Here is a 25,147-nt window from a genome sequence, read left to right on the forward strand (position 1 = left end):
CCTGAACAAATCCTTTGGATGAGGTCTTGACCCTAGGTTATATTAGGTTTAACAGTGGATCAATGTATTGTTCCAGTTATTACATCTTGTCACCGCTCATTTTAATTTCTACACATTTTCATCCACTATATCACACCACAACCAATATCTTTTCGTATAACTTGTTGTTCCTCTTTGAATTAGGAAGGACTTGAGTATACAACGACAAGATGAATTATTTTTAAGTTGATCGGAACCTTTTGTCACAGAGGGAACACCACTGTGATACTTGAAAACGACTAACCAGAACAGTTCAATACTATTAACCATTATTTTATTCTTTAACATAGCTTAAAATTCATATTAGCAATACTTTTTCCCTAGGAATGATAATCTGGGCATAAAACTCTCATTTATTATTTGATGCGTGCACTTGCGCAATTGGTAATTTCTCTTAGGAACGAATGAGTTTTTCTTGAGTAAATGCTAAGGGACCAACAATCATAACCTTGGAGACGAATGTATTTTTTTTTTTTTTATTGATAGTAAGGACACCAACAATTTGTGATAGAGGAATGTACTACCTCCACTGCCTAGTTAAATGAGGTATAAAAATCAATCAGCATGTTGATTTTTTATTAACATTGAATACAATGAATATGTCCATAAGAGCATACTTAGAGTGTGTAATTAAATATGTTTTTCGGGCCAAGTGGATATAGTTATTTTTTAAGTAAGCATTAAGCACAAAGATATGGAACTTCGTCAGAGAATGAATAGTTTTAAAAATTAATAATTCAGTTCTAATGTAATACACACTCCACACAGACACACAAAAGTGTGATTATACACAAAATCTTTATTTATGTTTAGAACATAACTCCGCGGCTGTAATCAACATGAGCACACAATTTCCAGCCAAAGTTGACCCTTCGGGTTTAAATTTTTTATTTTTTTTTCCTTTGCGTGTGGGTGAAAAACTGGAACACTGATCAAAATGTCACTGTTCACCAACTTTTTTACTTAAATGTCACGCGAACAGTGTTATTTTCCAATATGTCACGGGGGCAAGTTCGCTACCCTGTGTAGCGAACTCGGTTTGCTAACGTGTCACATTTTTAATGGATAACAAGTATCAAATTTTAAAAAAATAATAATAATAAAAAATGAAGGTCGCCTACCATGTAGGCGAACTTGGTTAAAATCAAGTTGGTGTCCACTAGAAACGTGACACGTCAGCAAATCAAGTTCGCTACACCGGATAGCGAACTTGCCCCCGTGGCAGATTGGAAAATAACAGTGTTTGCGTGACATTTAAGTAAAAAAGTGGTGAATATTAGTTCGTGAAAAACTAAAAACGCTATCTTTCTTAGATCTCAGAAGCTGGCAATGTTACCAAACCTAGCTAACACATTCTTTAAAGTGACAAGGTGATTAATGCCTTTTGAAACACTCCCAATACTGTTAGTGTTTGAAGTTGAAATACTCTAGCACGTAAGAAAAACCCCAACCATCATCTCCCCCTTTTCTTTCAACGACTAACAACTACAATTATAAATTTACACGAATTCATGCACACTAACATAACTAAGTCAAGTGTATCATTTAGCCATTTTTAATTGTTACTGAAAGCAATTATTTTCCAAAGCATGACTTTTGATATATAATATTGATTCAATTAATTATATAAGTCTATTGGAATACAATAATACAATATACAGTATACTCACGGGCTATAGAATCTTGGTGGTTAATTACTATATATCCCAAACCATCAACTTTTAAGTGATTGTAGGTTATGAGAGATTGTGGAACCCATACTTCAAAAAAAAAAAAAAAACAAGTGTGGGTTCCTACAATTTAATAATATAAATTACTCTTTTGAATTTTTAAATGACATTTTTATAAACATGATTTTTTTTTATATAATTATTCTGTTATTTTTATCTTCCATTACAATTTAATTTGTTAAAATTTTGATAAGCTTAATTTTTTTTTTGGTAAACGATAAGCTTAATTAAACATAAAGCTAGCTTGTTAAGATTTTGGGTTGAAATTGTCCTTTACACCACAAGATCACAAGATCACAAGATCACGAGTTCGACCATCATCATTCACCGCCTTCCACTTGTGGAATTAAATAAGCATAAAGTGTTTAACGAAAAAAAATAAGTATAAGGTAAACCAAAAATAAAAATAAAAATTGGGCCTATGCAATATTTATGCTTTAAGTTCAAAGGGCTCTTGCATGAGAGGGTGTAATAGAGAATAATATAAATCATTAAAAAAATCCTTACTCAACACTTTAAGATTTTGGGTTGATGTAATTCTTTATACTATGAGCGTATGTTTTAGATTGATATTGTTTACATGTCTATTTTTCCTCATCTAGCAATTGCATATACATATTTCGATTAAATCTAAATACACTTGTTGAAGCTTGTGAAAGGATTGGATTAGTGTGTTATACTTGAATATAACATATGGCGTTTTTGGGCTCTCATGTACTAATTAACATGACCATGTCATGTGAGGTAATCTTAATTATACACGAGTGAGTTAATGGTGATAAGGGAGGAGAGAAAAAAAGTATAAGGATAGGAAGTTACACAATCATCACCGTTGAATTAATTATTAATGATTAAGATACTCTCACATGACATGATCACGTTAAATTACACATAAAAGAATCCATTTCCTACGTTTTTATCTTCCTTTTTATGAGAGAAGAGGGGGGATTGTTGTTTTCTTTCTCGGTGGCAAATTACTGTCTCGTTTTTATTTTATTTTGTTTTGTGTATGTGCTTTTCTCTCTCTCTATTAAGTAGCTCATTAAATCTTAAATTTGATTGTTCAAATTTCCTTCACTTGTTATTTATTTAAAATTAATAATTAATTAATAAATATAATTCAATAAATTACTATTATTATAAATGAAAATTGATGACTAAAATAAAAATAAATTTTTTTAATCTTATATTATAATCAAACAATACTCTTTCTATATATATTTATAGGGAAAATTCTGTATCATTTTAAAGGAAGTAAATTTATGTCTTTTAAAGAAAGAAAAAGAAATAGATAAAGAAGAATAGAGAGTTGACAAAAAAAATAAAGATGTGGGTCATTCAAAAGAATAAACACGTTTCCCATATTTATATATTATAATCTGTAGGTCTATCCCCTAATACTTGGCTCCAAGGTTGTCAAGAATCAAGATCGCATGCAAACTCGTAAAAATGTACGATTCTATGAGTCCTTCAGATATGAACGATTCAACTCGATTGTAGGATCATTTGTGGCTACAGGATCATACCGGGGATCGTTGAGCTATATCGTAAAAACAATGGGATCTACGATTTTTTTGTTTCAAACTATCTGCGAAAAAAGAACTCACTTCTCTTCTAGATGATAGCCCCAAAAGCAGAGAGCTTTCAGCCCCTGGGAAATAGGGCTTTGAATCAACAGAAGAAGAACGACAGGGGACCCAACCTTTACTCTCCAGAGAAGCGCAGATGACAACACATGAAGGGGGACCGAAACATAGAAATCAGATTAACAGCGAAAGGGAAAACAAAGCGACTTAGAGGAAAAGACAATGAAAAATTAAAATATTTATCTCACCTCTCTCTCTCCCCCTTAAACTTTAAGAATAGAAAAAAGTTATTTTTGTTTTGTACCATAATATAATACCAAATTTCATGACAAAATAAGTTAGTATATTATTATTGTTATTATAGTATAGTATAGTGCTTAAAAAATTAATTACTATCCTTTATTAATATATTTTCTATCTATTTTTCAAATAAGTAAAATGTAAAATAATATAATTTTTTTATGTGTGAATACATTTTTAGTTAATTAAATATTTCTCATACTTACAATATAAAATATAATAAGATTAACCCCTTTTAACATATAGAATATAAAATATAAAAGGTTACCCTTATGTTCTTAAAAAAATTCATGTAATTTTAATATTTTATAGAAAAATATTACTCAAATATGTTAATTATGATTTTTTTTTTCTGGAATTTTTTTTTTTAAATAAATTGGATCGGATCACCATTTTTTATCATAAACGGTCAAATCGTATCTAATCTGGTATTTTACTTATCCAATATAATAACTGGACCAATCACGTAACCGATTCATGTGTCCCCGATTGACCGGCCAATTCGGATTTTACAACATTGTGGTGGACAACTATGGTACTCATCCAGATTATAAAGAAAAGAAAAGGCAAAATTTAAAAGTAAATTAGTAAATCACATATCAAACCAGTAGGCATGTACCTTCGATTAGGGTAGCTGCGCCAAGTTTTTTTTTTCTAACATCCCAAATCCTAAATTAATTAATGGAAAATATTTTTCTTATGTTGTAGAAAAATAACTACCTCACATTATAGAAATAAAATTACAAATGAGACCCACAAATAAGAGGAAAGAAGAAAAAAAAAGTGGTGGAACCCAACTCTTTTTTGTGTGTGTAGAAAAGTTATTTATCTCATGTAAAATGAGATAAACGTAACCCTTAATTAATTAATTAATTTGTTAAATTAGTAGAATGTGGGAATTCCGTGGGCTGTGGCTATTGAATTTTTCGAGAGAGAGTGAGAGATCCGAGCAAAGGTAACAACTACGCAAAGGGGTTGTTAGTTGTACTAAGAATTGTATTGGGATGCCTTATTGTGAAAACTTTAGATGGTATTAAGGTTTAGGCTCAAGAAGCTACCGATTGTTGGTTCCAAATGCCGATGAGAACAATTAATTTTGGATTGTAGCATACCAATATGAAAAGTTTCCAACCACTGGTAGACCTGGATCCAAAAATATATATAATATAATCATGTGGAGAATTATAATTACATAAAAATGGATCAATAATAAAATATTAAAATAAGTAATTATAAATTATAACTGTTGATTTATCTTTGTATGATTATAATCTTCCTACACGAGCATATCGTATTTTTTGAGAATCCATTTCCTCCTCTGATAGCTCACATGAAATGGTACCAGTGGACAATTTCATTTAGTACTCGCATCACGAGTACACATAACATAATGGCTTCTCGTTGGGGAAGCCACTCTCCCCATTCATTAGGACCCACGAATAGGAGTTCTATGTTAAAAAAATCGTCACCTCCCTTCGGCTATCCATCCGTTGGGCATATCTTTAATGTCATAGGAATGGATATTTCTTTATTAAAAATTGAAAAAATAAGAGTCAGATGATATTAACAATAAAAAAAGAGAGTAAAGTTACATGATTTTTTTTTTAATATTTGCTATTGATATACTGAATCTTCCGAAATACAGAAGTACTAAAAATATTTTCTCATGCGCTACCACATACCCCGATGACAAGAGATAGAAAGAGAAGTTGCCACCCAAGCGACAAATATTTGCATGCAAGTGTTAAGAAATTTTAAATATCAGTTGGTGTGAGTGTGAGATGAATCCAAGAAGGAAAAATTGAGTTATATAAAAAATTTTAAATTAAATTAAAGCAAATTTAAATATAATAGTCTTGAATAATTAAGAAAATACAAAAAAAAAAAACTTAAAACTGTAAAAAACACAAAAGAATAGTTTAAGATTGTTCGGTACAACAAAAAATTTTTGGTGTCTGAGAATCATGATTATCAGGAATATAGTATGAAAGTGAATGATCCAGAAATGTTATAAAAAAACTGTTTGATAGGCAAAAATATTACTGAAAATTTTGGTTAAGTTTACTGAGTTTATAAAATTTTTTAAATTAAATTAAAGCAAATTTAAATATAATAGTCTTGAATAATTAAGAAAATACAAAAAAAAAAAAACTTAAAACTGTAAAAAAACACAAAAGAATAGTTTAAGATTGTTCGGTACAACAGAAATTTTTTGGTGTCTGAGAATCATGATTATCAGGAATATAGTATGAAAGTGAATTGTCCAGAAATGTTATTAAAAAACTGTTTGATAGGCAAAAATATTACTGAAAATTTTGGTTAAATTTACTGAGTTTTGTTTAGTTGATTGTGAAATATTAGAGGGAATATGAAATTATTTTACAAAAATAACCCCGTCGCTTTATCAGACTTCTCTTTCTCCGCCTCTATCTCCACATCCTCTCATGGAAGAAACTCAAATGATTTTGAAGATGGGACTCGTGATGAACTCATAAGCATAGGAATGGTATCTAAACCCCAAATTAAAACAAAATCCTTGATTCTCATCCTCTCTGTCTACCAAGACAACATCCTCCGCCTCAAGATCCATGAAGACCCTTCATTCTCCCCACCCAACAAAAGCTCCGAGTTCTCAAGTGGACTGGTGTTGATGAATCAGAATCTGAAAAGGAAGGGGGAGGAAGGGTAGATTTGTCTCACAAATTTAATGTCAAAATTCTATCATCCAGTATTCCAAAATACCACTTATTTGGTGGTATTTTGAAAAGGAAAATTTTAACAGAATTTATACATAGTTGCAAATCCTGGCCAAATCAGATATCTAAGAAAATTTTACAAAAGCTCTTACCAAACATGGATAAATACAAATCCCAGTATCACTTTCCTGACATTCTAAAAAAAAGTATCCCTACCAAACAGTCCCTAAATGCATCTAATCATTAAGCAGATAGTTACAAAAGAAACTTAGGAGGAGGATTATTCAATGTGCTTCCCTTAAGGAACAAAGACTCACAATATGATGTTTATATATATTTTTTTCAAAATCATTTGCTAGAAAAAATCTTTAAATTTTGTATTAATTTTTTTTTCAAGCCTATCATGATTTTTCAAAAAAAAATTAAAAATATAATTAATATTTTCAAATTAGCTTTTCAAGATCTAAGGAAATAGAACCAAAACTTTCAAATAGAGTCAAAACTTTCGAATAAAAAAATAATTATTCTGTGAGGCTTCATCAAATTAACCTTTCCTTTTTTCAAATAAAAAATTTATCTTAAAAAAATCTTTTTTTTTTTTTTTTGGTATGGAAAAAAATCTATTTAGATTAAGAAGCAAATTTTTCTATCTTCGATGTTAAAAAAAAATAAAAAAATTCTATCTTCATTTCCTAATTTTTAAACTTTAAATTAATGTGATCCAAGACATGATTATGATTCATATCATTTACTGCATTCACTTTTTTTAAAAAAAAATTTATCATCTATTAAATCTTTCAACACATTTCAAAAACTTAACAAAAATATTAGATAATTATTTTGTTTTACTTATTATTATTATCAAAACTAGACACAATATGATCCAACATATTCATTATCATTAATAGAAGAATTGAATCGGAATATTTTCCTCTAATCATAGTAAATTAATTGAGGATTTTTTTTTTACTTGTAGCATAAAATGGAAGACAAAAATATTCCTGTAGTTAAATTATTTAGAGCAGAAACTCTATCTTATTTTACAATGGATTATTGACTCACTTTTTTCATTTACTTAGAAATTAATTAATAACTTCTTATCTCATTAAATTTTCAACAGTCTTATTAAAAGCAAAACTAACTTATTTTATCAGTTTGACTCATAACAGAATTTTTTTTTTTATTTTTTTTTTGTAATAATAACAGAATTATTTAGTCAATACATATTTCTAAAATTTACTAAAGTTGGATAAAAAATTATTTCGAGAAGATTGTAATTTAAAATATAATATTTTCTGTTTTGGTCTAAACATGTTTTTCTTTTAGAAAATTTATGATATCTACAATATTAATATACGTTATCCACACGAATCATAACAAAATACTTTTATGGAGACTTAGAGGTGTTAATTTATTAGTAATTTCCAAGTATCCACGGACTCAACAAACTTAACATATGCGACATTCGCGTGGACAGTATCCCTACAATTGAGCTTAACTTAGATTTTTTTTTCTCTCGATAATTGCCCATTAATAACATCGTATTCTAATTTTTATTTTTTTTAGTTCCACAATCTCAATGAGATCGAGCGAATGCACATCATGAGTTTCGCCAAGTGATGATTAATGTTCCAATAAATAAGCACATGTTCTGAGTCACGGAACGTAAACATTACATCATTGTGTGTGTGGAGATTTTAAACATTACATCATTAAATGTTTGCTATTGAAACCTAGATACTCGGTTCTTGGTTAACCAAGAACTTAGTGTTTGAACATCTCGCCAATTATTCACATTTTCAGCATTTTTTTTAGGTTTAATAGCGATAGTTTTTGTACTTCTTGGCCAATTTGGGAGATCATGCAAGGAAAAGTAATTATATTATTTAATAATTTATATTATTCTTCATATATATATATATAGAGAGAGAGCGCCACAGAGGTTCTCTCGAAATTTGAAGTTCTCCTGAAATTATGTATTCCGTGGAGTATATAGTTATAATATTAAGATTTTTTTTCCCATATCTCTTATAACAATATACTCCGGGAAATACATAGTTATAATATTAAAAATTATTTCTTTCTTATATTATAACTACGTATTACTCTCGGAGTACATAGTTTGTAAAAAAATTTCATATTCTTGCAACGTGAGAAAAAAGAGACCCTTATTTATGAAAATAATTATATATTAATTTTTTTGCTTGTATAGGCTCCTCTCTTGCCTGAATCAGGATTATTTAAAAAAATCTTACTCACCTCAAAAAAATAATTAAGATCCTGAAATAAAATATAATAATAATAATACTGCTGTAATCAATCAATTAATCAAAATAAAAATAATTAATAGGACGATGGTAGAAATATGTTTCATGATTCTACCAAACACCAAAGAAAAGGTCCGTATATTGCTATCACGTTAATAATTTAATATCGGGACTTTTGAAATGTGTTTGAATCATGGGGCAACAAGATAAAAAAAAATATGAAAGTTGCACATGGTCCATTGCTCGAACTTTTACGTTTATTTTTGAATCATGGGGCAACAAGATAAAAAAAAATATGAAAGTTGCACATGGTCCATTGCTCGAACTTTTACGTTTATTTTTCCCCGATTGGATTAAATTAGGTAATGGTGGAATCACACACCCTACCGTCGATGGACTTATAACATGTTTGAAGTAAATTATTTTAAAAAGAATGATGGCTTCTTTTATAAAAAAATAATTAATTTGTTCTACCTCAAATAAAATAATCGAAACCCGCTTATAACCATCTAAGTAGATTTGAGGGTTTTGCATTTTTTATAAGGGTTTTATAAGAGTTATGTTGTAGGAAAAGTGATTGTGTAATGTTATAGAGATTCGTTTTGTGTGCCGTAATTTTTTTTTTCTTCAAAAAGTATGGGCCCCACAAAATTAAGGGTGTCAATATAGGTTTTGACACGCGGGTCGACCCGCGATACGATACAAAAATTCGTGTTCGGGTTGACCCGCAAAAAAATTCGTGTCGTGTTCGTGTTGATATATTCGTGTTCGTGTCGACCCGTATTTTTTTAAATTATTTTATTTTTAATTTTTTATTATTATTTTTTTAATTTTTTTTAATATCGATCCATTTTTTAAATTTTTTTTGTCAATTACTATTTTGACCCTTATTTTGCGTGTTAATCGTGTCATGTCGTGTCGTGTCAACTCGCAAAAAATTCGTGTCGTGTCAGTGTTGAAGATTTTGACACGAATAAAAATTCGTGTCGTGTCGAATTCGTGTCGTGTCGACGCGTTTTGACACCCCTACACAAAATGAATTGTGTGTGTAGAAAAGTTTGTTGTGTCATATTAAATGACAAATACAAACCCTTTTTTATATGGTGAACACCATAACCAATTAAAAATTTAACTTTGCCCTTCGAATTTACTACAGAGCCAAATCACCAAAGGATCTTTCTAATAACGACAAAACCCAAATCCATGATTTGAACCCCAGAATTCAAATGCTAATTCTAAACCAAATTCTATGTGATTTCATAATTTGAGTTTTGACATAAGTAGAATTTCATTCGAGGTGAAAAAAAAAGGGTTAAAAAAAAATCAAAACAAGTGTAATGTGTAACAGTATTTGAAGAACATATCGTTAAGAATTTTTAATTTTTTTAATTTTAAAAGTATAGACTTAAAATAAGGGATATTTTTAATTAAATTTTATTTTCATGATAGAGTCAAGTGTAACTTAATAATGGTTTTGAATTGTACCTCTAATGTTAATATTTTAATAATAATAGTTCTTATATGCATATTTATTTTTAATTAAAATATTTATATACAATATGTAAATAAATATTTAAAAATAAAATTGTATAATTAGTTTATTTATCATTTAATCTTTTGTAATCTGATTAAAATAAAGCCATGTCAAATCCTTCAAACGTAGATGCTGATGTGATCAGCATGATACTCAAATCATTAAAATTTAGGATTATATTAAATCAATGATAAATTAATTTGTATTTTATTTTTAAATCTTTTTAAAATTTATTTTTTTCAAATTTAATTAAAATAATTTATTTTATGTCCGTGTGAAATATTCAAATGAAATATATAATTTTAAAGCAATTAAAAGAATTAATAAACAAAATTATTTTGTGTGTTTGAGCCTGACTATTTTTTTTTAAAGGGAAAAATATTTGTCCATTTAAAAGATATAACTTTATGTCATTTTAAATCCTAACCATTGATTTCCATCAATCAACTGTTATAATTAATGGGTTTTATTTCTCTTATGTCACATAAGAGAAATTTTATCTCCTACTCTCACTTCGATTTTCATGTTTTGTTTTTTTATCCTTTTTAAAAAATAAAAATAAAGTTGATCCCACAATTTGTTGTGAGAGCAGAAGAGAAAATTTATCTTATTTGACATAAGAAAAATAAAACTCATAATTTATTGTGTCAAATTTATTAGTTATTGGTAATTTATAATAAATTATAACTATTGATTGACAGAAATTAACAGTTAGGATTTAAAATGACACAAAGTTATATACTTTAAAAGAAAAACATTTTTTTTCCTTTTTTTAATACATCAAACTTTCAAAGACACGTTTTTGTACATTTTCTTAAGGTGACAGAATGAAAATATAGATGTGTATAAAATGAAGATAGAGAAGGAGTAATTAAGTAATAAAAAATGTACAAACCTGAAGTCATGTATGCGTAAGTGTTTATAGCATTATTTAACTTACCATTACCTTATGGATTGTATGACCGTGAGTTAACATAGTTTTAGACAAACTGTTAATAAAGGTTTACTCAATTAGTACAAGATCGAATAAAAGACTTTTAAATTTAATTTATAGTTACATTCTTTCATGAAAACTATTTATAAGTATTATTATAATTTTTTTAGTGGATAGTATTACTATAAATTCTCCTTAAGGCCCGAATGAGTTGAAGCATATTGCAAATTACTCATGAATTGATTTGTTAACAGCTAAATAAAAATTTATATTGTTTACCAAAAAAAAATTATAAACTAAATAATTAAAAAAATTACTTTTTATCAAAAGGAATTAAACTTTTTTTTTTTGGTGAGCAATGAATTAAACTTTAACTTTCATATGTTGAATACATTTGTTTCTAACTCAATATATATAATTTATAATCTAATATATTTTGGGCAAATATACTTCTTATGTCACTCCCGATGAAAATTTTTGCAGCAACACATAGAAAGTTAGGATCCACATGCGGATTTTTTTTTTTTTTTTTTAAATGTCAAGATCCGCATGCGGATCCTGGTGTAAATATATTTGTTGCAAAAAATTTCATCTGCTATCGCTGCAGAAGTGAGAAATCCTATACTTTTAGATATATATGTATTTGACTTTAACTTTTTTAATTAGTAAATATTTTTTAATTAAATATAATTTTTTTAAAAAAATTAAACTTGATTAACCATGGTGGAGCAATCACGAGTTAAAAATAATACAAACTTATTAAATTAAGAAAATTGTCACGCTTTTTTATAAACCAAGCTTATTCTTATAAAATTTAACTAGAAACAAGCTTTGAACTATTTCGCGTAGGCCCTATTGGCTATGCAAGATCCGGATATGTTTTATTTTTATTTTTATTTATAAATGAAACAATCTCTCACATATCCAAAACTTTATGATTAAGAACAAAAAAAAAAAGGAAAAAAGGAAAAAATTAACAAGAGCACTGGCGGAGCCACTTGTTAGTTGGGGTGGCCTCGGTCCAGGCTAAATTTTAACAAATTGTACTTATTATGTATAATTATATAATTAATTATAGGGTTTTATAAAAGTTATGTTGTAGGAAAAGTGATTGTGTAATGTTATAGAGATTCGTTTTGCGTGCCTTAATTTTTTATTTATTTTTTTGTTTTAAAAAGTGTGGGCCCCACAAAATGTTGTGAGGGTAGGAAAGTTTGTTGTGTTATGTTAAAGGATAAAATGAAAACCCTTAATTATAATTTGGCCCAGTCTAAAATTATAATTTGGCCCATGCTAAAATTTGTAATTTGGTCCAATCAAAAAATTAAGATATATTTGGTAAGAGATTCGGATAAGTTGTATTAAGTTATGTTTTCTATTTCCATTTATATAAAAAAATTAAAATATATTCAATAAAATTAAAGAATATTTAATAAAATTATAACTATTTTTTATGCTTCCAATTTTTTTGACCTAGGCTCCAATTGGAGCCTGGCTCCGCCACTGAACAAGAACGAGTTTAAAATGGAAAAAAGGACCAACCGCTATAGTTTAGATACTATAGCTGACCACACAAGCTGACTAAGATGAGAGGGAACTGAGTTTGATTTCATCAAATATGTATTTGGTGAAGAATGAAAAGTTAAATTGACAGAGACTAAACTCCGATTCGAGATTAATCACGTAATCCTTAAAGAGTTAAAGTTTATAAAGATATTTGAATAACGAATGCAAAAAAAAAATGGTAGAAGGGACCCGCTCACTGATTCAACTTGCGTTGCATTAGTTGCACAAGCCTTGACGCTTTCCTCACATTCGTCTTGCTCTGCATTAAATGTAAACTACCAACGCAACAAAATCCGTTCATTAATTTATATTTAATATAACAAATAATACAGCCTTCCCAATCTCACCTTCCTTCCTCACCAGCCTCCAGCTATCAGCTATCAATTGTTATTAAATCATAGGAAAATAAACAACAATACATTAACGAGCCAACTTGCACAATCAAAATCATCCTTTTAATTAATTATACTACCACTCTAAGCACTGCATGTTTCCTAGCTGCATTCGAAATAGTAGTAAAATACAAGCACTGATTATGGGTGCATATTTTCTTATGTTGTAGGATAGTAGGAGAGAAAAAAAGTAGAGATAAGTTAAATGTGGGTCCCACATTTTAAATTAAAAAAGAAAAGAAAAATTAATTGGCACGGAAAACGAAATTTGTGTAGAAAAAAGTTCTTATCTCATGTAGAAGGAGATAATGATTTCCCACTTGTTATTATGAAAATGCATCTATGATATAAGTTTTCTTTCTTTTCTCCCCCCCCCCCCCCCCCCCGTTTTTGCTGTTTATTATAACATTTCTTATACAATTGGAGGCTTCCTATATTTTTTTTAATGAAGACTTCCTACATTATTTTAGCGGTGTTGTGTTCCTGGGATAAATCATAAAGGCAATTTCCTATTGACATTTAACATAAAAACTGATTAAAATATTGTACCCAGTTCTTTCCTATACGAAACATTAGAAGAGTTGTTCTTGGATCCGTCAACAAAAAAATAGTAACAAAAAGGAAGAGGGAGAAGAAGAAAAACACCTCGTTCATGTGTTTCACAGCTCCTTAAAGGACAGAAGCAACCAAAGTCAGATCTAAAGTTTAAAACCATCATTTATGACGGTGGGGCAGAAACACATAGAAACCAGGGTACTGTTTGTCTTCACAGTTCAAATCCTTCCTATTGTTATGCTTCATTCATTGTTTCTGTTTTAATCCCTATTGCAACTTGCTATCATTTCACGTGTCATGGTCAAATGAAGAGTGCCTTGCCGAGTAGTCCTTGTTGGGCCTTTTCCTCAAGTTGTCCTGTCCTGACTTCTGCTCCACGAGTTTCTTTCTTTTTCTTATTTTTTTGTTGGTCTTATTGAGGTATGTAGTTAAGATTTCTAAGTGGTTTGATTTGAACTTGCGTGGGTGTGAGTTGGAGGAAGTTTATTTGCCAATTCAGCCTCTGGGTCTTGTTTTTTTTTCTTCTTGATGAATTCTATTATACAACTTCTAGAGTTTTCTTTCTAGTATTCTGATATCCCCAAATAGCAATTGGTTGTTGTGTAAACATGGGAAAACATTGGTTTATCTTCCATATTATGGTTACACTGGGGTTGTGTATAATCCTTTTGTCTAAAGTCTGTTTGGGTGGTGTTTTGTATATTGGCAAGGTCTCACCCGGTTTTGAAGGTTCTCAAATGAATTGGATTGACAGAAATGGCCAGTTCCTCGTGTCAAACAAGGGAGAATTTGCCTTTGGCTTTATCACCACCGCAAATAACACCACCAAGTTTCTATTAGGGGTGTTCCACGTGGCTAGTTCCACGGTGGTTTGGACTGCAAATAGAGCATTTCCTGTTTCCAATTCTGATAAATTTGTGTTTGATGATAAGGGTAATGCTTTCTTACAGAAAGATGGAACTGTGGTGTGGTCTACAAATACAAGTGGCAAGGGAGTTTCTTCAATGGAATTGCAGGACACTGGAAATTTGGTTTTGCTTGGGAATGATAATAGTACAGTGATTTGGCAGAGTTTCAGCCATCCAACAGATACCTTGTTGCCAACACAGGACTTCACGGAGGGAATGAAACTCACAAGTGAACCTAGCCAAAACAACTTGACCTATGTTCTTGAGGTCAAATCTGGCAATGTCATTCTCTCCGCTGGTTTCCCAACTCCACAACCTTATTGGACTATGCAGAAGGATAACCGCAAAACCATTAATAAAGATGGTGATGCGGTCGCTTCAGCAACCCTTAGTGCAAATTCCTGGAGGTTCTATGATAATAAAAACAAATCGTTGTTATGGCAATTCATTTTCTCTGACGATGCAGGTACAAATGCCACTTGGGTTGCTGTTTTGGGAAGTGATGGCTTCATCACTTTCTCTAATCTCGACAATGGAGGTTCAAATGTGGCTTCTCCAACGAGAATACCACAAGATGCTTGCAGCACACCAGAACCTTGTGATCCATATAACGTATGCACTGGCAATCAGAAGTGTAGCTGCCCTTCTGTTCTTCCCAGTTGCAATCCGGGTTTTGTCTCTATTTGTGATAATAACTCAGAAAACTCTATAGAGTTCATTAAAGCTGATGATGGACTCAATTACTTTGCGCTTGAATTCCTTCAACCCTTTTCGAAAACCGATTTGGCTGGTTGCCAAACTTCTTGCCGTGGAAACTGTTCATGCCTTGCTATGTTCTTCCAGACAAGTTCAGGGAGCTGTTTCTTGTTGGACAGTGTAGGAAGCTTTGAGAAATCTGATACGGATTCAGTTTATGTTTCTTACATTAAGGTCTCGAGTGATAGAAGTGCTGGCAGTGGGGGTAGTGGAAGTGGCAGTAAGCACACCACAGTTGTTGTGGTCATTGTGCTAGTAACATTCTTTGTCATCTCTTTTCTGCTCTATGCAGGACTTAGGTACTGCAGAAAAAAACCAAAGTTGCCTGAGTCTCCTCGAGAGAATTCAGAAGAGGACAATTTCTTAGAGAACTTAACTGGTATGCCAATCCGTTACAGCTACAAAGATCTTGAAACAGCAACTAATAACTTCTCAGTGAAGCTAGGACAAGGGGGTTTCGGGTCAGTTTATAAAGGAGTTCTACCAGATGGGACTCAACTAGCAGTGAAGAAGCTTGAAGGTATTGGTCAAGGGAAGAAAGAGTTCAGAGCTGAAGTCAGCATCATTGGCAGCATTCATCACCTCCATTTGGTTAGGCTCAGAGGATTCTGTTCTGATGGAACTCATAGGCTTCTTGCTTATGATTATATGGCCAATGGCTCTTTGGATAAATGGATATTCAAGAAAAACAAAGGAGAATTTCTGTTGGATTGGGATACTAGGTTTAATATAGCTCTTGGAACAGCAAAAGGACTCGCTTATCTGCATGAAGATTGTGACTCAAAAATTGTTCATTGTGACATCAAGCCAGAAAATGTGCTTCTGGATGATCATTTCATGGCAAAAGTTTCAGATTTTGGTCTGGCTAAGCTAATGAATAGAGAACAAAGTCATGTTTTTACAACACTGAGGGGCACAAGGGGGTATCTTGCACCGGAGTGGATAACAAACTATGCTATATCAGAGAAAAGTGATGTTTATAGCTATGGGATGGTGTTGCTAGAGATCATTGGGGGAAGGAAAAATTATGATCCGAGTGAAACTACAGAGAAGTCCCATTTCCCAAATTATGCTTTTAAGATGATGGAAGAAGGGAAGCTGAAAGATATTCTTGATTCAGAGTTGAAAATAAATGATCGTGATGATAGGGTTCATTGTGCTATCAAAGTTGCATTGTGGTGCATACAAGAAGACATGTCTTTGAGGCCTTCAATGACCAAAGTTGCACAAATGCTGGAGGGTCTTTGCACTGTTCCTAAGCCACCAACAAGTTACCCCTTGAATTCTCGCCTTTACTCCACTGTATTCAGAACCTCCAGTGAAGGGGCCACTTCTTCAGGCCCATCAGACTGTAATAGTGATGCTAATCTCTCTGCGGTTCGTCTTTCAGGACCAAGATAACACTAGCTTTTTCTTTTCTTTTCTTTATTTTGAGGGGGTGGTGTAATATTGAGAAAATTGGTATAGTTATTCAGGTTTAGCTACTCATGTATTGGGCTTTCATGTATCCCACTCTTGTGAATCTTGTTCAAGTTCCTCAAATTTTGTAATATAAATCGCCATCCATAATCAATCTGCACTTGATCTATCTCTCTCTCTCTTTTTGCAGTTTTACTAGTAGTATAGGGGGGGAATTCCGAATTTTGATTAATCAAAGGAAGCTGTCAAGGCCAAGAGTGATAAGCGCAAAATGGAATACTTTTTTTCTTTCAATTTAGAAATTAAAAAAAAAATACGTGAATAATGTGGATGAACTATAACCTTTCACGAAAATAAGTATATTTGTTCTCTTTTAAAAAAATTTGCATATTTCCTATCTGCTATTCTATTCTATTTTTTTTTTTTAAAAAAAATCAGGAAAATATTTAAAATACAGATTTCAACGATTGTGCAGATTTATTGCGTTGTGTGTGTATATATATATATTTTAATATATGCAATATCCTGCTGCAGTAAAATTAATCTTTTTTTTGCTCTCACCATAAAAAGCTGTGCATTCCTTTTTTGATTTTTTTTTTGTTTTTAAATTTAGGTCGGCTCCACCATTTTTTCACTCAGCCGAAAAAAAATAGTATTTTCCTCTTAAAATAATGGTCAAGTATCTTTATTTTTAAAGAACACAAATTGTATACTTTAAAGTATATAAGTTGTATATTTTTAATTTTTAATATTATGTCTTAACAGTAAGACATAATTATAATAGAAAAAGTTATTTTTTTTCTTTATGTTAGCTAAAATGATTGAGGAAAGAAAAAAATTAATTATAATTATGTACTATTGATAAGATATAATATTAAATACTAAAAGATAAAAAGGTTGTACTTTAAAAAGCATAAAACTTTTTTCCTTAAAATAAAGAATTTAGTGTTTGTCATTTTAATTTTGTGTTATTTTTAACGAAACTACGATGTTTTCATGTGTTTTGTTATTTTCTCTAATTTATAAAATTAAAAATAAAACAAAAAATAAAGGAGAGATAATTTCATTAAAAATGATATGATTTTTAAAACGAAAATAGAAGGATAAGGAGCCGAGGGAACAGTGGTGTTTGATTGTGTGGAGTCCATTAGAGATAATGAGTTCGACTCTCACAAACCATCCTCTGCAGTGCTCAATCGTCACCAATTCAGGCGAGGAGGCCAACCCCGAAATCAATTTTCCCGCCAAATTCCAACGGTCATCTTTCTCAACGGTCAAGTTTCGCGCCGACAAGCCCAACGACCATGCTTCTTCAGGTGAGTGAGGCAACCTTGAACCTCAGACTCTGTCGGATAGCGATAGGGTTGTTGTTGTTGTTGTTGTTGTTGTGCTTGTAATTTACTTGAATGATGGTAATTGGTAAATGGTAGATGTAGCGGTTTCATTTAGCAGGAGGAGAGGGCTAATATGCATAGCCACGTTACCATGTCTTCTTCCCCTAAGTCAGATCATAGGTTGTCTCCGAGCCAACGCGATGCAGTAAGTGTCATTATTATCATATTCTGCACACACACACACACACACACACACACGCAAAAGTTAAAAAAATAAAAATAAAATTATTCACCTATTACAATGCAAAAGCACATTTTCATTCATGTATTGGATACATTGGACAGTCTAAAATTGATTCATCATATGTACTGTACTATCTAGTTAGTTTTGTATATTGCATTAGTTACCATGCTTGCTTGATGTATTGTAATTTCTGTGCTGCTTTTACCCCTCCCTGAAGGCCAGGTACAAAGAAAATATATCTTCTCATTAAAGATGAGGTGAGGAAGGTATTGTCAAAGGGAAAGGCTGCAGGCGTGCTTCGTTTGGTTTTCCACGATGCTGGAACCTTTGAAATCGATGACAATACAGGTATACATCTCATCTTAGGGACATCATCTCTCCAAAATGCTGTTATTTTTTGCACTGTCCTTTTAAGTTTTCTACCAAAAGCCCATGAAATTTGACTCTCTTGTATAATGGATGTAAAATACTTGCGTGGAAAGGGATGGCAATGGCTGAAATAATTAAGCTTGCATATTCTAGTCCACATGCTTTCTTTTCTTGATCACCCAATTTGGCACTAAAATCTGATTTTATGTTGCTAACTTGTAAGTTTTCTATATCAGTAGTAGCATTTTGAGTAGTGTAGGAAAAATACTAATCATCGCTATCACGGAGACAAAGCCATTCTAGTGAAGCGGTGATGGGTTTTTCAGATATAAAGTAAGTCTCATGGCTGATTCCTTTCGAACAAAATCATCGTGTGACCTTTTCCCTACATTATGTATTAAGTATCAATGTGGAAAAGTTATGTCTCTTCGCTTTGTCTTCCATTTTCTATTTTCTTTTCCGACTCCGTTTCAGTAGTGGTTCAAGCCTTTGAATATCAATTGGATTTGTATGGTTAAATTCTCACAAGGCATATTCCAAGAAATTAAAAAAGGAAACAGGGTGGTCTTTTATTATGTTTTCTTGGTCATAGTGCCATCAACAGTAACAAGTGTATGTCCTTAATTCTTTTCAGAATTCAGATAAATGACTATTATTTTCTTATTCTTCTCAAATGCAAAATGTGTGTATTTTTCCCACTGTTCATGTTGTTGCAGGTGGTATGAATGGTTCTATAGTCTATGAACTTGAAAGACCTGAAAATGCTGGCCTGATAAAATCAGTAAAGGCATGCTCCGTCTCACTATTTTCTCAATCATCTTCCTCCTCTCCTTCTTTCTTTTATTATTTGAAGAATTCCATATGACTGTATGTTCTATACTCTAAATTTCTTTGTCATGAATACAGATATCTTATATGTTAACTGCCAGATAGTGTCTCAGTGGGCTTATCACATATTGTTTAGGTTCTGCAGAAAGCAAAGACTCAGATAGATGCTATCCAACCAGGTCCTTGTTTTATCTAGCAACTCCTGCTAATAGTAAGTGCTGATTCCATCGAGACCAATAAATTTTAGTGTTCCTTTGATAGTATCCTGGGCGGATGTGATTGCTGTGGCTGGAGCTGAAGCAGTTGAAGTATGTGGAGGTCCACCTATCCAAGTTTCACTGGGTAGACTAGATTCGCAGTAAGATGCTAATTATCTGGTACTCTAATTAGTATATATGACGTGACAAGCAACTTGTCTTTTCTCCTAAGGATGACAAACAATCAGTGGGTGTTAGGTTCTCTGAAAATATTATTTAACCAAATTATGAATTATGTTTAGGCTATTGTTTAAAGAATGATCAATCATTTTACAGGGGAAAAAAAACAAAAAAAAAACCGCTACATGGGGATTTAACTAATTGATTCTCACACAACAACGAAAACCTGGTTTTTCTTCTACCAACGATATTTCCATTCATTTTAATGATAGGAGGCCTGATCCTGAAGGAAGACTTCCTGAGGAATCTCTCAGTGCTTCTGACTTGAAGAAATGCTTCCAGAGAAAAAGTTTTTCGTGAGTATGAGGAAACTCCCTTTTACTTTGCATTTTGTTTTGTAAGGGTGAGTGATTGCCTGCAATTTCCATTTTCAGCGGTAGAAAATATTATTTATTTGGTATTTATGTCATACTTTTACAGCTATCCATTCTCTAAAAGCTGTCCGATTGTCCGTAACTTACCATGAGAATCTTAACATTACACACACATACTGAATCTGATATGTTATCATAGTCCTATTTCTAAACCAGAGTAACAAGGCAAGTAATTTAGTGATTTACTGGCCAAAAAATTATTGATCATATGCTAATCTACTTGTTATTGGTATAAATTTTTCAGCATAGTTTACTAGAATTACTTTTGCTTATTCATTGTTATCCATTTTGAGCTTTTCTTTCACAGAACGCAAGAACTTGTAGCTTTGTCTGGAGCCCACACTCTTGGAAGTAAAGGTTTTGGAAGCCCAACTTCATTTGACAATTCATATTATAAGATTCTTTTGGAGAAGCCATGGATGTCTTCTGGTAAATTAACAGCTTACCTCATTAAAATGATTGCTTTCGTATTTTAAGTAAAACTGCTACTAGTAATTGTTTTCTGAATCAATTCTTCTTTAATGAAAACAATAAGGAAATGAAGGAGCTGAATGCACGTTAGGCCTTGGGGCTTAGCAACTGATTATTACATAATTTGTGTCCAGTCTACGCTGAATCTTATTGTTCGAATCAAGTTTTTCAGTTTCTTTGACGTCAGTTGCCTTCCAATAAACTGTTATGAATGACATAAAATCTCTGTGATTGCATGATCAATTTTGGGATAGGACTAAAATATTTATTAGCTTGTTCTTTTCATTTTTAATTAATTTTTAATATCATTTTCATCTGCTGGTTTACTTTTATACAGGTGGTATGTCGAGTATGATTGGCCTTCCTTCAGATCACGCACTTGTTGAGGATGATGAATGCTTAAGGTTCTTTATCTTTTGCGAACCTCTTGTGCTACTGTTAACATGAAATCGACCCCACTGCACTTTTTTGCTAAGCACTAAGATTTCAGTACAAAAAGGTGATAAATCCTTTAATATTTTTAAGATTAAATTATATGAACAGATAGAATAATTAAAAATGAGAAGCATTTCTTTTTTATTTTTTTTTGAAGGACTCTAGAATATAACAGTTAATGCAAATAGTCCATCAATTAAATTAACACTTAGGATAAAAACTGTTCGTCAATTGGTAATTGGGTAAGTTCAGTGGCTATTTGACCATTTTATCCCTCATTAATTAATTAATAATTATTTTGCCTCTAATTCGAAACTATCTACCAATCTGTCCTTCTTTAATCGACTACTTTGCATTTTTAATCGACTAAATGGTTGTTGGGAGATTTAATCGACTAAATCTCCCTACTTAATCGATTAAAAAATCATACTGACTTGTTTTCCTTTGTTGTCTGTTGGGAGATTTAGTCGACTAAATAGGGAGATTTAGTCGACTAAATCTCCCAACAGTCATTTTTGCCTGTTTTGACCATTTAGTCGATTAAAAATGCAAGGTAGTCGATTAAAGAGGGGCAGATTGGTAGATAGTTTCGAATCAGGGGCAAAATAGTTATTAATTAATTAATAAGGGACAAAAGGGTGAAAAAGCCTAAGTTCAGTTGGTTAGATTTGTCTGAATAATTCGTGATTCATTGCTTCTTGCCCTTGTAAACAAGTTCCTTGCCTCTGGGGTATCAGTTTGCACATAGTTAACATTAAATTCTCCTGTTCTAGTTGAAATCTGATCAGTAAGGTCCTGATCCTGAGCCAAACGCATAAGTCTATTCAAGTGCTTATATTAGTTTGTTAAGCTTAGGTTTCACTTCTGATTCCTTTTATCCATTTAAGAAAAAAACGAGGTGCTGAAAAGATTCTTGTCTTTCTAATAAATGACTAAAAATTCACTTGCACGTGAAAAGAATGTCCTGATGCACGGCATGCATATGATTCTTCTAATTATCCGTGTAACTTAATGTGCATAACTAAAGAGAACTTTATTTGTTGAACAGATGGATTAAAAAATACGCAGACAATGAGAATATGTTCTTTGAAGATTTCAAAAATGCGTATGTCAAGCTGGTGAATTCTGGTGTGAGGTGGAATAGCGTATAAATTCAGGAGTTGACTGTTCCAACTTCCACTCAAGGAGCAACTTGCTTTTTATTGATTTGTTCTAGTGTTTATGTAAAGTTGCCATGAAGTTTTGGGAGCTGCATTATATTTTGAACATCAAAATCTACTACCCCTAAAAAATTAACCTATGCATTGTGTACATGCATGCAAGTCATTAACTTTTCATGTCATTTAAACTTGATGTATGAACCAAACACCCTTGGCACAGATGGTAAGAAGTGAGAAGTCTGGTCCCTTAACTAGATATCTCGAGTTCGAGTTTTGAGAATGAAAAAAATGATTTGGGAGAGCTGTCCCTTTTAATAGGGTTTGACAAATGCTCAAACCGAATGTAGTCCGAAAGATAAACCGATTGAAAAACTAAAAAAAACTTGATGTGTGAAGGCTTAACATATGTAATAAAATATGAGGATAACAAATATTGATTGGTCTTTCTTTGGTTGATTATTGAAGCACTAATAGTATTTCAAAAGTTAAATCAATAAAATGTTTAGGTTATTAAGTGCTTAAGGAGAGGAGGGGCCAATGATTTCTTGTACGCAGAAGATAATTTTTTAGGGAGGCAAGGGGCCACTATCTACTTAATACACCTTAACTCGACAGCTCCTCAGTACAGCATGATTCTCAATAATTTTGGTTGCTCTTTAATACTTATTTTGGAAGCCTTTTCAGGAGTGAAAAATGCAAAATAATGCGTTGCCATAATTTTTTACGGAATGAGTTAGTATATTTATTAACTCTTAGATGAATAAATGATTTTTACCATATTATTTAATTCAACAATTATATTGAAATTTTGATCAACTCTAAATATAGTTATTCTTTAGCCCTACTGGTAAAAAAAATTCCACTTTTTCTACCAATAAGCCACATTGTGTCATATTTTAAGGAGCTAACTATAAGATAACCTAACATTTTACAAACAGAAAGTCAAGCATAACAATCATACAGTTTGTTGGGTTAATTATTAGAGGATTGAACAACTAAGGGCTTGAAAAGTTAGAATTTCATGGTACTTTGATTTTATTTTTTTAAGGTACCAGTATTCTGCATGATTTATTGAACATTTATTAGTTTTCTTTTTTCAATAAATATATTTGAAGTTCATAAAGTGTAATTTGTCATCATGATAAGTATTCATATATTAATATTCAAAAGAAAAAATTGGGTATCTTAGAAAAATTCAATATGAATATTCTATTTATTTTATTTTTTTTGTATTAATCCAACTCTAAATACTTCTGTGAGGCGAGTTGACTCTCCCGGTATTTTTATAAACTTTGATTCTTTGAACCAATTATGAGACTAATCTAGAATGCGGAGCGGGTCGGGGAGAAGATATTTAAAGTTTAAACTCTTTCCAAATATAGTATTTGAAAATCGAATCGAGGTTCTTTTCTTTTCATTTATTCAACTCTTGCTATAAACTGAAGTACCATAGTTTGATTATGGGAATCGACTATTTGCTCCCAAATATGAATACTCTATTAAGATAGATAGGAAGTGATTGTCCCACAGATAGGAAATCTCAAAGAATATTAGGGGGGAAAAGTTGGATCCTTGCCTTGGTGGTGTTAAAAAGGGAGGGGGAGAAAGAAAAAGAAAAATGAGCGGCGATATCGAAAATTTGTGAAATCTCCAAGGAAATTATTTTGTGTAATTAACTGAACTAATAACACGTAGTAAATGGCAAACTAACTATTATTGGATATAGACCGTTGACTTGAAGATCTTGATTAGGATTGACACACAAGTAAATCACATATTAATTATCAGAGAATAATTATCCTCTCATATTTTTATTTTTATTTTTATTTGGGTGTAAACTCATATCTAGTTTTAACGTGATCATATCATATTTAATTTTAAGATTTTCATGTTATATAATGAACACAATTTAGCATAAAAAAATGATGCCTTTTTTAGGTGAAATAGGATTTTAGCCCATCTCAAGCAAGTTTTCTTTGTCATACATGCTGGTCCCCAAAATCTTCAAAAGCTCAACTCTTGTCTTGGAATCTTACGTATTTTTTAAGGAAGAAATAGAACTGAGAAAAAAGAACAAAAAATTAAAGAGAAGAGTTTAAATGCCTTGCGTAAGTACTGTTGTTGGCGGTTCTATTTGTTGAACGCTAGCTTTCTTGCACAAAATGAAAACCAAAGAATCTAAAATAGGTGGGTGGGGAGGTCCATGGGTGCTTTAATATGTGCCCAAAAAAACCTTCCCTACGGGGAATTAATAGTAATAGTTAATTTCTATTATTATTATTATTATAGAAATATAAAATCATTAATATAGAATTATTTAATAATTTAAGTTTTTGAATTAAATTGGTTCTTTACATAATATCATAGTCTCAATATCACGAGTTTGATCCTTACTGTTCTTTACAATTATCATCACAACCTAATCTAGGATTGGTTTGAATTGAATTACAAACTATATTAGTGTGTGTGTGTTAATTTGAATTATCATGTTTGAGTGTATGCGCTCACTTCTAAATTAAATATCTAACAATGAAAAATCACTGAAGCAAAAGTAATTTTTTTAAAGAAAAAAAAACTGCAATAATCAATCCATGATCACAGGTGGTGATAGTACCTCTGAACCACAAGACAAACAGAAACCTTGTTTGACACAACACAATCACAAATCTTATCTTTGTGTTATCCAACATGGCTTTAAAGTATATCTGTCTTATCATGCTGGTATTACCGTCCAGTCCATTAAGCAAAACAAATAATTTTGGTTAAACTAAGGCTTCTCTGACCTAACTCTCCCCTGTTCTATGTATGGCTCA

General features: G+C 31.4%; 2 protein-coding genes across 4 annotated transcripts; both read left to right on the forward strand.

Moving 5' to 3' along the window:
* Nucleotides 1-14,207: 14,207 nt before the first annotated feature.
* Nucleotides 14,208-16,664, forward strand: LOC133287411 (G-type lectin S-receptor-like serine/threonine-protein kinase SD2-5). Its single transcript, XM_061485011.1, has one exon. The coding sequence runs from the start codon at nucleotides 14,208-14,210 to the stop codon at nucleotides 16,662-16,664; it is 2,457 nt and encodes an 818-aa protein (XP_061340995.1).
* A 1,137-nt stretch (nucleotides 16,665-17,801) lies between these two features.
* LOC133287424 (putative L-ascorbate peroxidase 6) lies at nucleotides 17,802-22,574 on the forward strand. Of its 3 annotated transcripts, none has more exons than XM_061485038.1 (10): nucleotides 17,802-17,998; nucleotides 18,113-18,221; nucleotides 18,478-18,608; nucleotides 19,346-19,416; nucleotides 19,594-19,636; nucleotides 19,719-19,815; nucleotides 20,107-20,190; nucleotides 20,576-20,697; nucleotides 21,077-21,143; nucleotides 22,223-22,574. In XM_061485038.1, the coding sequence occupies exons 1-10, from the start codon at nucleotides 17,839-17,841 to the stop codon at nucleotides 22,323-22,325; spliced, it is 987 nt and encodes a 328-aa protein (XP_061341022.1). In that variant the 5' UTR covers nucleotides 17,802-17,838; the 3' UTR covers nucleotides 22,326-22,574. The 3 variants fall into 3 exon arrangements, with proteins under 3 accessions (XP_061341022.1, XP_061341024.1, XP_061341023.1); XM_061485040.1 differs by having other exon boundaries at nucleotides 19,603-19,636; XM_061485039.1 differs by having other exon boundaries at nucleotides 18,119-18,221.
* The last annotated feature ends 2,573 nt before the right edge of the window (nucleotides 22,575-25,147 follow it).

Source organism: Gastrolobium bilobum, unplaced genomic scaffold, assembly GCF_033153095.1.
Source record: "Gastrolobium bilobum isolate Gb01-03AN ecotype WA unplaced genomic scaffold, APGP_CSIRO_Gbil_v1 utg647, whole genome shotgun sequence".
In the NCBI taxonomy this organism is placed as follows: Eukaryota; Viridiplantae; Streptophyta; class Magnoliopsida; order Fabales; family Fabaceae; genus Gastrolobium; species Gastrolobium bilobum.

Coding starts and splice junctions, on each gene's coding strand:
- LOC133287411 (XM_061485011.1), top strand. CDS start 14,208: ATGGGAAAACATTGGTTTATCTTCCATATTATGGTTACACTGGGGTTG.
- LOC133287424 (XM_061485038.1), top strand. CDS start 17,839: ATGAGTTCGACTCTCACAAACCATCCTCTGCAGTGCTCAATCGTCACC. Junction 18,222..18,477: donor CTCCGAGCCAACGCGATGCA/GTAAGTGTCATT, acceptor CCCTCCCTGAAG/GCCAGGTACAAAGAAAATAT. Junction 19,637..19,718: donor GATAGATGCTATCCAACCAG/GTCCTTGTTTTA, acceptor TTCCTTTGATAG/TATCCTGGGCGGATGTGATT.